This window comes from Grammomys surdaster, unplaced genomic scaffold (genome assembly GCF_004785775.1).
Source record: "Grammomys surdaster isolate TR1022 unplaced genomic scaffold, NIH_TR_1.0 266, whole genome shotgun sequence".
Classification (NCBI taxonomy): domain Eukaryota; kingdom Metazoa; phylum Chordata; class Mammalia; order Rodentia; family Muridae; genus Grammomys; species Grammomys surdaster.
Genome location: NW_021604707.1, coordinates 4,693,583 through 4,707,953, shown reverse-complemented (window position 1 = coordinate 4,707,953; position 14,371 = coordinate 4,693,583). Strand labels below are relative to the sequence as shown.

Sequence of the window (14,371 nt, the reverse complement as noted above, 5' to 3'; positions counted from 1 at the left end):
AGGGAGGGAGGAGAAGGAGAAAGAGGAGAAGGAGAAAGCACATACCAAAGCAGAGTAGAAGGCAGGAAATAATCAAAATCAGGGCTGAAATCAATTAGCAGAACACCAATGGTACAGGCTCTAAGATCAACAATTGACAGATAGGGCCTCATGAAACTGCAAATCTTCTGTAAGGCAATGGACACTGTCAGTAGGACAAATTGGCAGCCTACAGATTAGGAAAGGATCTTCACCAACCCTACGTTTGACAGAGGTCTAATATCCAAATTAGTAAATTTGTAAATCAAAACAACTCTAAGATTCTATCTCACACCCATTGAAATGGTTAAAATCAAAAACTCAAGTGACAGCACATGCTGGCGAGGATGTGGAGCAAGAGGAACACTTCTTCAATGCTGATGGAAGTGCAAACTTGTACAACCATTTTGAAAAGTGGTTTACAAAGAACTCAAGAAGTTAGACACCAACAACCCAAATAAAACAGTTAAAAGTGAGGTACAGAGCTAAACAGAATTCTCAACAGAGGAATCTTGAATGGCTGAGAACCACTTTAAAAAATGTTCAAAGTCCTTAGTCGTATGAGAAATGTAAATCAAAACAACCCTGAGATTCTATCTCACATCCATTGAAATGGTTAAAATCAGAAACTCAAGTGACAGCACATGCTGGCGAGGATGTGGAGCAAGAGGAACACTTCTTCAATGCTGGTAGAAGTGCAAACTTGTACAACCATTTTGGAAAGCAATTTGATGGTTTCTCAGAAAACTGGGAATAGTTCTACCTCAAGACCCAGCTATACCACTCCTGGGAATATATCCAAAAGATGTTCCAACACCCTTGCTCAACTATGTTAATAGCAGCTTAATTCATAATAGCCAGACACTGGAAATAACCTAGATGTCCCTCGTCTGAAGAATGGATAAAGAACATGTGGTACATCTACACAATGGAATACTATTCAACTATTAAAAACAAGGGCATCATGAATTTTGAAGGCAAATGGAAGGAACTTGAGAATATCATCCTGAGTGAGTTTCTTAGGGTTTTACTGTTGTGAACAGACACCATGACCAAGGCAACTCTTATAAGGACAACATTTATTTGGGGCTGGCTTACAGGTTCAGGGGCTCAGTCCATTATCATCAAGGCTGGAGCATGGCAGCATCCAGGCAGACATGGTGCAGGAGGAGCTGAAAGGTCTACGTCTTCCTCTGCAGGCCTCTAAGAGAAGACTAACTTCCAAGCAGCTAGGACTAGGGTATTAAAGCCCACGCCCACAGTGACACACCTCCTCCAACAAGGCCACACCTCCTTATAGTTCCATCCCCTGCCCCAAGCATACACAAACCATCACAGTGAGGTAACCCAGTCCCAAAAAGACATGCACAGAATGTACTCACTTGTAAGTGGATATTAGCCATAAAATACAGGTACACTCCACAGATCCAAAGAAGCGGAACAAGTCGACAGAACGCGGCAGCAGTGTCAAGAGGAAGTCGCTTGTGCTCGGTTTGGAGTTCTTTGTCTTTACTGTTACTCCCCTGTACTGGGAAGACAAAAGAAATACAAAACTGAAAAGGACAGAGACAGGATATCATCAGAGAGCTGCAACTGGAGGGATTTAAAATGTCAACAAAGGGGGTAAGGAAAGCAAAGACATCACAGAAGGCTGGTTAACTTAAGCATGACCATATAACCAGCTGAAAACGTTCGAACCTGTAAATAAAGATGCTGAGGGGGTTAAAATAGTGCACCTAGTTAGGGGGAGCAAACAAAAGAGAACTAAGCGGCAGGCACAAGGTAAGGAAGACACTAGGATTCGTCGGAAATCCAAGGACTTGGCTCCTTTAGAAAGGAGACTATAAGGGAAATGGAATGGAATGTTTATCTTCGTTTGCTGGGCAGCAAAGCACAGTCCTCCTACCAGAGGGAAGAGGAGCCTGCTACCAAGGCCAGCCTGGGCTACACGGCAAGCTCCTAGCTTGAGGGTACAGAAATAATGCTGAATGTCCAAAAGCAGGTAAGAAAATGAATCACCTAACCTTGTTTGCGACACATTAACTGGAGGTTCTATGCTAAAGAAAATTCCGTGCAAACATTACGTGAAGACAGCGTGTTTGTCCTGAGGAAAGAATATGTGTACTAAAGTAGTGGTACGTTGTCCATCAAGGGATAGTTATTCAGTTTTCAATAAATCCTCAACTGCCTCAGAGGTAGAGCAAAAGCTCTGAGAAAAAGCTAGGTACGTAAGCGATGAGATTGTTTGAAGAGTTAAACATTCCTCCTCCTCCTCCTCCTCCTCCTCCTCCTCCTCCTCCTCCTCCTCTCCTTCTTTTGTTTTGTTTTTTTTGAGGGGCCGTGTTTATGTATGAGTGTTCTGTCTGATTAACACCTGCTGCCAGAAGAGGGCGTACGATCCCTTTATGAGCAAACCATGTGGTTACTAGGAATTGAACTCAGGACCAATGGAAGAGCAATCTGTGTTCTTAACCCTATCTTAACAGCCCAGCTCTCTAGATTTTAAGAAATAAACACCTGCCTATTTGTGTTAGAAAACACAACTGTTAGAATTTGGACAAAATTATTTGGATTCGATGCATACCAGTGACTAGAAAGTTAAACTATGTGGGCCTCTTTTCCAATCTTACCCTCAAAAATCCCCAAAGCACTAGGGCCCTTTTTTCTTTTTTTTCAGGTAAGTACACAAATAATTTTAAACGTCAGGCATATATATAATATAGTATATACTATATGTATATATACTATATACAGTATAGATATTACTCTTCTGAACATACTCTTAACAAAAGCAAAACTATTATATATTATATATTTTATATTTTATATTATACATTAAATATTATATATAATTAACATATATTGTATATATAAAATATATAATTTATAATATTATTATTTATTTATATTTATTAATAATTTATATTATTTATATTTATTATTATATATAATTAACATATATTGTATATATAAAATATTTATATAATTTATAATAGTTTTGCTTTTGTTAAGAGTACGTTCAGAAAATAGTAATAGTGTATTCTGGAAGAGCGCATATTGTGCCGCGGGGACTGCGGCTGGCATTGGTCAGGTGGTCCTACCACGGGTTGCAGAGGACGCCGACTCACGAGCCGGGCCAGCCGCGCCCCAGAACCCTCCTCTCCTCTTCCCTCAGACGACGCTGGCCACTACCAAGAGTGGCTGCGGCACTGAGCAGGGCCAGTCCGTGGTCCAACCGCCAGACTAACACCCAGACTACCAGGGGACGGCTTCCGCGCCACAGCCCGGCGGGTTCCCACCTCAGCGCCACGCCCCGAACCTCGCTTCCGGACCCGAGGAGGAGGGCTTAAAGAAAATGCGTACCAATCGTTATGTAGATATGGAGAACGTCTGGCCTCTGGACCAACGAGAGAGCTGGTGGGCGGAGCCAAGGGCGTGGGCTCGCTCCGGGATTTAAACTTGAACAGAGGACCGTTAACGACTACTCTGAGCGTGGGGGAGTTGTGCGCCTGCGCGGGTGGGAAACTGCTCGGCAGTCAGCGGAGACTGCTAGACGCTCGGCAGCGGCGGCCGAGGCTGGTGAGGATCGCGGAGTGGGGGCGGTGGACTTTTCCTGCGACGGGATACAGCGGAGACCCGCGCTCCTTCCTCGGCTGCTGCGCGTGGATTCCCGTTTTCTTCCCTGCCAGGCTCTTGCGTTCAAGGTAAATCTCGGCGTGCGCCGCTCGGGACGTCTTTAACCCGCTGCCGGGGCACAGGCCGCCCGTACCCCTGCAGGTCACAATGTAATGTACACCCTGCCTGCGCCACCTTTTCCCGGCGGGCAAGCGAGCGGACTGAGCTCTCCCTGCCAGCGTGGAAACGGGGATGGGTCCCTGGGGAAGACGAGCTCCCGGCACGCCCGTGGCCAGATGGTGAGACCGGTGTTGTTATTGTTGGAAGAGCAGGGAAGTAGCCTCCCGTTTGGGTTACACCTTTCGTGGATTCGTGCGTACAACCGGCTGTCCATACCGTTTGTTGAAGGATTTAAGATAGCAGGTAAAACTGAAGGAACCCCTCTAGGTGATCCTACTCCAGGGAGAGAGAAACCTTATGAAAGCTGTACAATACAAACAAAAATACTACAATGCCCTTTCTTTCAAGTTGGTTAGGTTTTTCAGTGTGCAGTGCTGATGAAAAAAAAAATAGAATAAAAAATAAAAGCACTCTAACGCGTGTGTCGAGGTAATCGTTTTTCATTTGATTTAGAAGTTAAATTGCACTATAATTTCAGTTATAGCCAAATCCAGTAATTTAAAGGGTTAAAAATCCCACCCTCTGAATCTTTTCAGCTGTAATTAACTAATCCTGAGTATTAAACTGTTTTTTTTTTCTTAAAGGAAAGATAAAAGAGGTATTTTAGTCAATATTACCCATATTTATCCTCAAAATATAAGATGGTTTAGCTTCTCGTGAGATCGTTGTGTTTTATTTAAAAAGCAAAGGAACTGAGTATAACCCGTAAACATGAAAAGTTGCATTTCACTTTATTAGCATCTACATATTTGAGGTGTAAAAATGAAGGGGACATAATTTGAACACCAGGGAACAGGACTTTATCACTGGTAAGGATGCCATTAAAAATCATCTTGGCAGCCGGGCGGTGGTGGCGCACGCCTTTAATCCCAGCACTTGGGAGGCAGAGGCAGGCTGATTTCTGAGTTCGAGGCCAGCCTGGTCTACCAAGTGAGTTCCAGGACAGCCAGAACTACACAGAGAAACCCTGTCTTGAAAAACCAAAAAAAAAAAAAAAAAAAAAAAAAAAAAAAAATCATCTTGGCTTTAGTCTAAAATCACCCCAGGCCAACTCCAGAAGAGACACATAGATGTCTCAAACTTCAAAACCTTTGGAAATAATCCCACTTTTAAAATGAAATAAGCTTTAAGCCCTACTTTACATTTTTCTAACATTCAGTCCTACTTCGGAGTTTGTATGAATACTACCTCTCTGAAGTAATTTTGTAAAAATACATGTTGGAGCTTCTCATTTGTTGCTTTTGTGATGACTGACAACCAGTAAGGTAACTGAATCCATTTTCTTTTTATTCATACCCAGACAACCTCTTGAAAGGATTTGCCTCAGCCCTGAACTCCTGGAGTGTAACACCCTTTAGTTAGGGCTTCCCCTCCCACCTCCCCAGTGTACTGTTGCTTTGGAGCTGACTTTGTAAATGTTTCTTAAAGTAAGTTTTTCTTTTCTAGGTTTCCTTTTTGTTAACTCAAAGACAGCCAGTCAATGCAAACCAAAATAAGGTAAGAAACTGCTCTAACGACCAGAGTTGGGATTCCAGCACCCAATGCATGGCTCACAAATGCCTCTAATTCCAGCTCCAAGAAATCTAAAGATGCCTTCTCCTGACCTCTGTGGACACCCATGTGTACAGAGTCACATAAAGGACAAAACAGTCCTTTCTAGACTGTTACATGACAGCTGGCTTGTGTCACTGCTCTCCTGGCTCCTCTGCTGGGCTGTGAAAGCTGTACTGTGTTGCACCACTCCTCACTTCCCTGAAGCTAACTGGACCTCTTTACTGAAGTCTCTGATTCTATACTATACTCTCCCCGAGGAGCTCTAGCACTTAGGCAGCACCAGAATACTGTAATACTGTTTGTGTTTATATGTTCCTTTATTTAGCAATTTCAGAACATGATGTGTTTTGGGTCTTGAACAAACTAGTTACTTGTTGATTGGTAAATAAAAAATGCTTGGGTTTTGTCTAGTAAATCTGCATAACACTACTGCATTGACAAGTTACTAAGGTAGACACCTAAGTTATTTTGCTATGGTATTTATTGTTAGAAAGGACAATGAGTTAAGAATTGTGTATGCTTGAGTAAATATTAGCATTTATAAATATTAGCAATGCTTTTCCTACATAATTTTTTTTAAACTTCTCCATGGCTCTAGAAAATAATGAATGTGACACACTGCTTACCTAAATTAACCTTTTGTCAATTTCCAGCCATACTAAGTATTTGCTAATTTCCAACCCTTTAAACAACTTGTATATTCCACCTTAGACTCAAAGCTTTTTCATGTGTGGTTGTTGAGAAAGGGTTTCTAATAGCCCAGGCTGTCCTTGAAGTCACTGTGTAGTGAAGAGATAACTTTGAACTAGATTCTGTCTCCACCCAAAGGCTGGGAGTATAGGTGTGTGTCTCTGCACCTCAAGGCTCAAACTTCTTTCCTTCCTCTGTCTTCAAGTTCTCCAGAGTTGAACCTTCCAGAACTTGGTCAACAAGAACCAAAATGTTTTTACAACTCTAAAGGGCCCTAAGATGAGTTCAATATACCATTTTTTTCAAAACCTAAGAAGTATTTACTCCTGCCCTTAGTAAAAACAAGTTTGCCAGCCTCTGCACTTAGCTGCCTGATTAAAGCATGCTCTGCAGCCTTGAGCTCAGTGGGTTCCAGGCAGTGTCATGCCTGACACAGAATTCATCTATCTTTAACTGATGAATTCTTAGGAAGTAAGACACTGTGGCAAAGATCTTTCAGATTAGTAGTTATCACATATGCCTTGAAAAAGAACAACAAATATATTGGTAGACCAGGCGTTAATGGATTTGAACACAAGGCATAAATTTCCAGGTGCACATAACTGTCAAGTGCTTTTTGCTTCTTTCATTTCATAATTCTTTTGGACAGAGATTAGAGAATATACCTTTTACTGTTTAAGAACTTGTTAGGCCTTTTGCCAGTCATTAGAATTTTAATTGGTTGTTGCTCCCCGGATCCTGGTAGAGATACCAGGTTCCTGGGATTATACAATGGTGTTAATTTCTGCATCTATTATACAAACCCTCTTTGTTGGATTCTCTAAAACAGTATTTTCTTCTTTGTCAGCACAGTCCCTCTTGGCTTTCTTTTCTTCCTTATGGAGTAAATGTGGGTTTTCAATTCGTCCTCTTCGTACAAAATGCTGGATCCGGGATTCCAGTCCTTGGCATTTAGGGCGATCCATGAGGGGCTTATATGTACGCGTCTTCACTCCTTCTACAAAGGCACTAGTGTGCTTTATGACAGAGGGTTGAATGTTTCTCCATTCTGTTGCTTCCTCCATCTTTGTTCCTGCTGCACATGTTACCATAACAGAGTCTAGTCCTTGTAGCATACTGTATAGCATATGAGTTTTAACAGCATGATTAGCCCATAGCTGTTGTAGGTGGGTAACATTGAATTCCTGAACCTCGTGATCATAAATCCACTTGGCATTTTCAAATTTACAGTCATACAAGACTAGAGGAAATTCAACAGCCATGCTAAAGAGAAACAAGTATGAGAATACACAGTAGTTAGCCAATGGTTCTTTTTTAAAATACTGAGCTTTAGTTGAAATTAGGGGGGCAGGGACGAGCCACTAATGTCAATGGCAACTATCTTAATCTGGAGCAAAACAAAAAAAGTGACAATCAATTTGACCTGTACTAAGTGAATGTCAGTGGTAATGAATCAAGACATGAGCTGATAGGGCTCCCCATCATACAGAAAAGTTAAAGCAGTTTATCCAGATTTGTCTGTGACATTCTCACACCCTAGGAATGAACTACTGGGACAGTGAGAAAAACTAGTAGATAGCACCCCCTCTTAAATGTTCATAACATTCTACACATTACAAGTTTATAGAGAAAGTTGAGGAGATGGTTCAGTGGTTAGGAGCATTAGCTGTTCTTCCAGAGGACCCAGGTTCAATTCCCAGTACCCACATAGTGACCTACAACCTTCTATAACTCCGGTTCCAAAATATCTGACACCACCTTTAGCCTATGTGGTTAACAGGTACACAGGTAGTTCTCAGACATACAAGTAGGCAAAAAACCCATACACATAAAGTATAAAGTTTAATGAGGGCAGTCTCATTGGTGAGTAATCTCAATAATGGGAGGGACAGGATATACTAGTTTGATTTAACTTACCTATATTGAGGCTTCTGGGGATTTTTCTGTATGTTCAGCAATTCATCAATAATCTCAGGCTTCTCCATTCCTTGGCCAATCAGGAAGAGGATAGCCATCATACACCGAACTTGATGATACAAGAATGCCTGGCCAGTCACTTCAAATTGACATAACTGGAATGGTTCTTGCCTTCTCTCCTCACCTGGGCTCTGGGTCACTAGTTGTACTTGGGCAGACAGAATAGTCCTCTGAAAATTAATCACTCCATTGGCTACATCCATTTTACACAAGTTTCTGAAATCATGAGTGCCAACATATTTCTGAGCTGCATAATTCATGGTTGCAATATCTAAATCAGCACGAGGAAAAAAATAGCGGTAAGTCCGCTCAAGACAGCAAAACCTAGCACTGAAGCTAGGTTCTACAGGGGCCCAGGCCAATACTCGGATGTCTGCAGGGAGCACCCGGTTGAGAATGTGAGTATAACGGATCTCTTTAGCAACATCATCAGCTTCATCTTTTAAACTAGAATCTTCTGAAACCCTGTTCCTTGGAAACTGAGAACGTAGGTCCAGAGAAATCACCTGTGGAATTATAGAGAGAAATTGTTTCAGAGCTATCAAGACTCAGGATGTACACTCAGATTTTCCTGTTATTACTGGCGCTGAGAAACAAAGTATTGGCCCTTACCTGTCCAAAGGCACTGACTCCTTTGTCTGTTCGACCACACCGGTGATAGTTGGATGTCTGTCTGCTTTCTACTAGCCGGGTCTTAGTTAAAGCCTCAAACAGTTTCTCTTCAATGGTATTGCTTGTGTTTTCCTGACTGGCAAATCCCTGGTATCCCCAGCCTAGATAGGCTATTTTTAGAGCTACATGTCTACGGCCATGAGCACTGAAATCAAAAGCACGCTTAGCTTTTCCAGAGCCTAAAGCATTTTCTCTGAGGCTTGAGTCTTTGGTATTGTTGGCCTGTTCTTTCTTAAGTCTTTCCACCTCCTGTTCCAGTTCCTTTACTCTACTGAGGAGCTTCTCAATCTGGTTTCTGTCTGTGTTTTCAGCCATGACATCCCCAGGAGGCAATCCTGCAGGTCCACCCTGTGGAAAGATAAGTGAGGTGATATATCAATTTCAGTGCTGGTTCCTTTGATGTGTCACATGATTAAATATCTAGACTGAGCATGGTAGTGCAAAATTCGAGTCCTAGTACTTGAAAGACGGACAGAAGGATAAGTTTTAGGAGGCCAGTCAGGACTACAGAACAAGACACTACCTCCAGAAAACAAGAATAGCTAAGATTTAAGTTGATATTGACGAGTGTAAGGTTTGACTTGCCCAGCATGCCCACAATAATAGTTTATTATGGATTCATCACTCAGACACTGTTCTTTCATTTGTCATCTGGCTACTTCATAAAAGGAAAAGGGAAAAAAAATTCACCCTTTTTTAAATTTAGGGAAATGTCTCAATTTTATTTGTTTGTCACTAGCCAAGATGAGTGAGGACTCAGGTTGGCCATTTTCTCCCTGTAACATTTCCTCTTGATTTCTTGGTACATTTGTCCAGTATTTTTAATGGTAAGAATTATTTATGTGGGCTACTTATGACTGTCTCTATGTTTCTATTGTTTTATAATATTTGAAGTAAGGGGCCTATACATTGTTATCTAATGTTCTGTTTTGTTCTAAGGTGGCACAACAGAAGCTATCTTAATTGAAGAAATACTATCCATGATTCTTTTTCCCATTGGGAGGAGAACCTGGAGACAAATTTTCCTTACTTTAAGCAGTTTTAATGGCAGAAAAAAGGTAATAATTACTAACTTTTTTACAACCAAATTTCATGTGTTTATAAAAGATTTCTATCACAGTTGGGTTAGTCTGACATAATTTGGATCTAGAAGGTGAAATTTGTGATGTATTTCAGTAACCAAAGGGCAGTGATGACAGTCTGAATACTGAGGTGGTTCTGTGACTGTGAGGACTTGGTTAGCATTTCTATATCTGTTCTAAGGCTGTGTCTTAAAGTTCCATTTTAATCCTTAGAGTTTATGATAGAAAGTTAAATATTTAAATCTTGTGGGTCAAACTAAAATTACTAGAAGACAGGAAATGCCCTTTTGGTTTTTCAAGACAGGGTTTCTCTATGTAGCCCTGGCTAAGCTAGAACTCGATCTGTAGACCAGGCTGACCTTGAATTCAGAGCTCTACCTGCCTCTAGCTCCCAACTGCTAGGATTAAGCCTTTTCTTATATTATTAAGTCATCTGAGAGAGCTTTGGGAGGAGCAATACTAGCAACTGCACTTACAGCCTCCTGTATGCTACGCGGCCACTCCTGTCACTAAGCTATGTCCCTAGCAGAAAGGAGTTTCTAAGTAAAGCACTATAAAACCCAAGAACTGTAGGAGAAAGAAAACCAACTACCTAAAAAATAAAACACTTAGGCTAGCAAGAATCGACTTTAAAAGGTTAACAACAAACAAAACTTGGGATGTAGCACAATGGTAGAACACCTGCTGACTTATATGCAAGACCTAGGTTTGATTTCACACTTAGAACTTGCATATAGCTTAGGATGTAAGTATAATCAGTTTTAATATGGAGAGGAATAAAACGTTAACAAACTGAGAGGTAAAGGAGCAAAGACCAGCTATTTGATGCAAAAGGAGAAAAAGCTTATGAAAATCTGTTCAAGCAAATGAAGAGAATTGGAATTATGGAATAGCCCACAAAGACGAGAACATTTGATGGTATTAGCACTATGGAGGGAGGGGTGGAAAACAAGTGATTATAAGTCTGGATTGCGTCAGTAAGGGACTGGATGAATTTGGTCAAATGTTAAATGGTGAAGTAAGTTTTCCTGTACTGACAGGAAAACCACAACTCTGTAAAGTTCAGAAAGGCCTTACCCCATGCTGCTTTATAGTGGGGGAAAAAAATCAGTCTGAATGTGGAAAATTCTAGAAAACTGCTAAGAAATTGCCTTCTAGAGAAATTTCATTAAGGAGAGGAAATCCGTGCTTAAAATTATGCATGAGTTTTCAATCTCAAGAGAAAAGGAAAGAAACAAAGTAGCAGGCAATAGATTACCTACCTTAAATCCAGTCAGGAAACCAACCACTGGGTGTTGAAGAGAATGTATATTCAAATTATTTTTTTAGAACAGATTTATCTTGGAGTATATGCATTCACATGTATGTTGTGTGCATGTATAATGTTACTCTTTTGTTGTTCGAGTTGTATCACTTAGGAATAAAAGCAAGGACTAAGTGTGATTCACACTGCCAGGGCTACAACTCCAGCTCTGCTGTTTACTAGCTATGTACCTTTTACAAAGTTAACTTCTTGGAGCTTCCTGTGAAAAGGAACTAAGCCTAAAATATAAAATTACATGGATTAATAAAACACCTAAGAGTGAGGCCGTACATATAAAGCATTCTCTAAGCATATTATAGAATGTTCACTAAGTAAGCATCATGCTCCATTACATGTAGTCTCAAGCTTTACATAGCTTTACATATGTAGAACTCAGGCCATATCATGTGATAAGGCAATAGAAAATGTAAGAAATGAATAGAAATGAATGTAAGAAATAGGTATCTCTACGACAACTATTTGCCATTTTCCATTTAAAAGATCGAGACAAAAAAAACGAGGGCATTAGGTAGAATCTGACCAATATTATCTCTTACAGACAAGCTTATAGTGTACAAGAAGCAATGGAGCAACTAATAGGACCTGGTGGACAAAAGTGGGCCAATATGGATCCAGAAGAACGGATGTTAGCTGCAGCTACAGCATTTACACATATCTGTGCAGGGCAGGGTGAAGGAGATTCAAGGAGGGAAGCCCAGGCTGGCCAGTATGATCCCTACAGTAAAGCCTCCATAACACCAGGAAAGAGACCTGCTCTTCCTATGCACCTGCACTTCCCATATACAGGAAGCCGTGTCACTTCATCAACAGTTTCAGAGACTTCCCAAAAATGCAGAAAACCAGTGATGAAGAGGAAGGTGCTGCGCAGAAAGCCAGACGGGGAAGTGCTAGTGACAGATGAGTCTGTTGTCAGTGAGTCTGAATCTGGCACGGAAAGTGATTTGGATCTCTGGGACCTGAGACACAGGCTGATGAACCTACAATTCCAAGACAGCACAGAATCCCCAGCTGACACCTCACAAAAATATAACCTTCCGTGTGAATACCAAGGAGTTTCACAAGAAGATCAGCTCATTTGCTATCTACGAAGAGAAGAAATGGGCCCTCCTGTTTATGAACAAGACTTGATTGTTGCCAGCAGACCCAAGTCCTTTATTCTCCCCAGACTGGATCAGTTAAGCCGAAACCGAGGCAAGATAGACCGAGTAGCCAGATATTTTGAGTACAAAAGGGATTGGGATGCGATGCGGTTTCCTGGTGAGGATCATAGAAAGGAGTTACGCTGGAGTGTCCGAGGGCAAATGCTTTCCCGAACAGAACCTCAGTCCAAGCCACAACATGTATATGTTCCAAACAATTACCTAGTACCAACTGAGAAGAAAAGATCTGCCCTCCGTTGGGGTGTCCGTTGCGACCTTGCAAATGGTGTCATACCCAAGAAGCTTCCCTTCCCTCTTTCTCCTTCTTAAGTCCTTTTTTAAAAAAAACCTGTTTCTCCTACCAAAGGATTTAGAATAACCTAGTTCTTTATCTCTCCTTTAAATACAACTGCCTTGAAAAGAGGCAGAACACAGAATAAATACTTCACTGGTTCTTCCTAGCATTGTTGGTATGTCACACAGATACCATGCACCACTTGAATTTCCAAATTGCCATTCTCAAATACAGCAATTGGGGGTGGGGGGGAACTACTGAAATTTGTCAAAATAAGTGCCATTTTGAAAAGACTTGTAAACTAGTGAGTTTTTTTTTAATTTAGTATTAAGCTCATCTATTAAAGAATTTTGGAAAACGACGAGTTTGAACCTTGTTTTAAGTATTTCCCAATATAAGAGGACCTTAGATCTAGGCTGTGATTCTCCCTCTGATCACCTAATGATACTCAAAAAGGTTTTGCATACAGCCTGACACGAAACCAGATACAAATTAACTGGACTGGTATCGATCTTGATAGTCCAGTAAGGAATATTTAAAAATCAGCTGTCTCTTTCAGGCACCAAACTTAGGCCTGAAAGCTGAGTGTTTGTTCAAGAAGGAAAAATACTAAACATAAGTAGCACTGGCAATTACTAGCTGCTAAAACATTTTCTGAACAAATTTAATGTAGAATACATTTACCCAGTTCCACCCACTGCGAGACACATTATCAAGAAGAAAAATAATCAGGACACAGCTACTTATTGAGTCCACTCACTCCAAGAAAGTAAAAACTGCAAACTCAGTGGTGTGTCGGAGCCAGAACTAGGCCACAAATGCCTGGGAATACATAGTAAGTGGTACTTTGTAAAGTCATACATTTAGAGCACAGGGAAAAGTTTAAACTCAACTCTAGGTGCAGGATTAAAAGCATATCAGCTTTTCAAAACGCTTGGTTTGGGGGGAAAAAATAATTGACTTTTACCTGAACTTCAAAGTTCAAATTACCAAAATCAGAAGGTTTTTCAAGGTAAGTATCCCAGTATTACTAAGTATTATTCTAAGAATGAATTGGGCCAGATCAATCCAGACACCAGGCAGACTTTTTTTTTTTTTAAGTCATGACCCCAAGACTCTTGGCCCAGTATTGTTTGCTCCAGCACACTGTTTATTAGTGGAATTCAGAAGGTTGGCAGATACTATGTGGCAGTGACCAAATACCCACAGAGGGAATTCCTGGATGCACTAGGCATTCGTCCTAAAATAGCAAGACCCATATGTTCGAAACTTCTTTAAATGTTTAAAAAAAAAAAAAAAAAAAAACGGTGAGGGTACACATTTACTTTGTAATAAAGGGTTCGAGTCTCACTACGATCATTAACTCTGAAAAGTATCCTGTAAAGTACAACCCAAAATAAGCAATTTCCCGCCACCCCTTCCTCCCAGGGCATCTTTAATGGACTTGTACTGTTTATATTTGAGCGATTTTGGTGTAGTATAGGCCCTCTAAACTAGTTGCAGACTCTAAGCCCCGCTGCTGAGATTTCTTAGCTCCAAGAAGTTCCAGGCACCACATGGCATGCATTGTCCTAAGTCCTACTTCATACACCAAGGCCTTCTTGGAGCACATAAGTACCAGGGTAGGAGGTAGAAGTTCAGCCTCCCTCTGTTCATTCCTCTCTAGAACTCAAAGCTGCCACCTAAGAGTACACACTTACCTTCCGGTCTTCAGTGCGCGGCCATGCGACTAGCCATGCGGAAGCTGTGGCTTTCCGTCTTTTGTAAGCATGCGCAGCCTCACTAAGCGTGCGCCTGCGGTTCTGGGAAATGTAGTTCCGAAGGC

The 14,371-nt window shown here is 41.1% G+C and overlaps 2 protein-coding genes across 4 annotated transcripts; one reads left to right on the top strand and one right to left on the bottom strand.

Annotated features, from left to right (window-relative positions):
* The first annotated feature begins 3,531 nt into the window (after window positions 1-3,531).
* On the top strand, window positions 3,532-12,907 carry Hyls1 (HYLS1 centriolar and ciliogenesis associated). 2 transcript variants are annotated; one of them, XM_028776198.1, is made up of 4 exons: window positions 3,532-3,722; window positions 5,260-5,310; window positions 9,646-9,764; window positions 11,651-12,907. In XM_028776198.1, the coding sequence occupies exons 3-4, from the start codon at window positions 9,751-9,753 to the stop codon at window positions 12,579-12,581; spliced, it is 945 nt and encodes a 314-aa protein (XP_028632031.1). In that variant the 5' UTR covers window positions 3,532-3,722; window positions 5,260-5,310; window positions 9,646-9,750; the 3' UTR covers window positions 12,582-12,907. The 2 variants fall into 2 exon arrangements, with proteins under 2 accessions (XP_028632031.1, XP_028632032.1); XM_028776199.1 differs by lacking the exons at window positions 3,532-3,722; window positions 5,260-5,310 and having other exon boundaries at window positions 8,399-9,764.
* Pus3 (pseudouridine synthase 3) lies at window positions 5,666-14,290 on the bottom strand. 2 transcript variants are annotated; one of them, XM_028776196.1, is made up of 4 exons: window positions 14,247-14,290; window positions 8,647-9,054; window positions 7,975-8,540; window positions 5,666-7,320 (listed from the first exon to the last, which is right to left on the bottom strand). In XM_028776196.1, the coding sequence occupies exons 2-4, from the start codon at window positions 9,019-9,021 to the stop codon at window positions 6,822-6,824; spliced, it is 1,440 nt and encodes a 479-aa protein (XP_028632029.1). In that variant the 5' UTR covers window positions 9,022-9,054; window positions 14,247-14,290; the 3' UTR covers window positions 5,666-6,821. The 2 variants fall into 2 exon arrangements, with proteins under 2 accessions (XP_028632029.1, XP_028632030.1); XM_028776197.1 differs by lacking the exon at window positions 14,247-14,290 and adding an exon at window positions 11,051-11,066.
* Between the last annotated feature and the right edge of the window lie 81 nt (window positions 14,291-14,371).

Bases quoted from the DNA above. Each gene is read 5' to 3' on its own strand.
- Pus3 (XM_028776196.1), bottom strand. From the start codon at position 9,021: ATGGCTGAAAACACAGACAGAAACCAGATTGAGAAGCTCCTCAGTAGA. The intron at 8,541-8,646 runs GTAAGGGCCAAT...ATAATTCCACAG, and splicing joins GAGTCAGTGCCTTTGGACAG to GTGATTTCTCTGGACCTACG. The intron at 7,321-7,974 runs GTAAGTTAAATC...GTTTCTCTTTAG, and splicing joins CCCCAGAAGCCTCAATATAG to CATGGCTGTTGAATTTCCTC.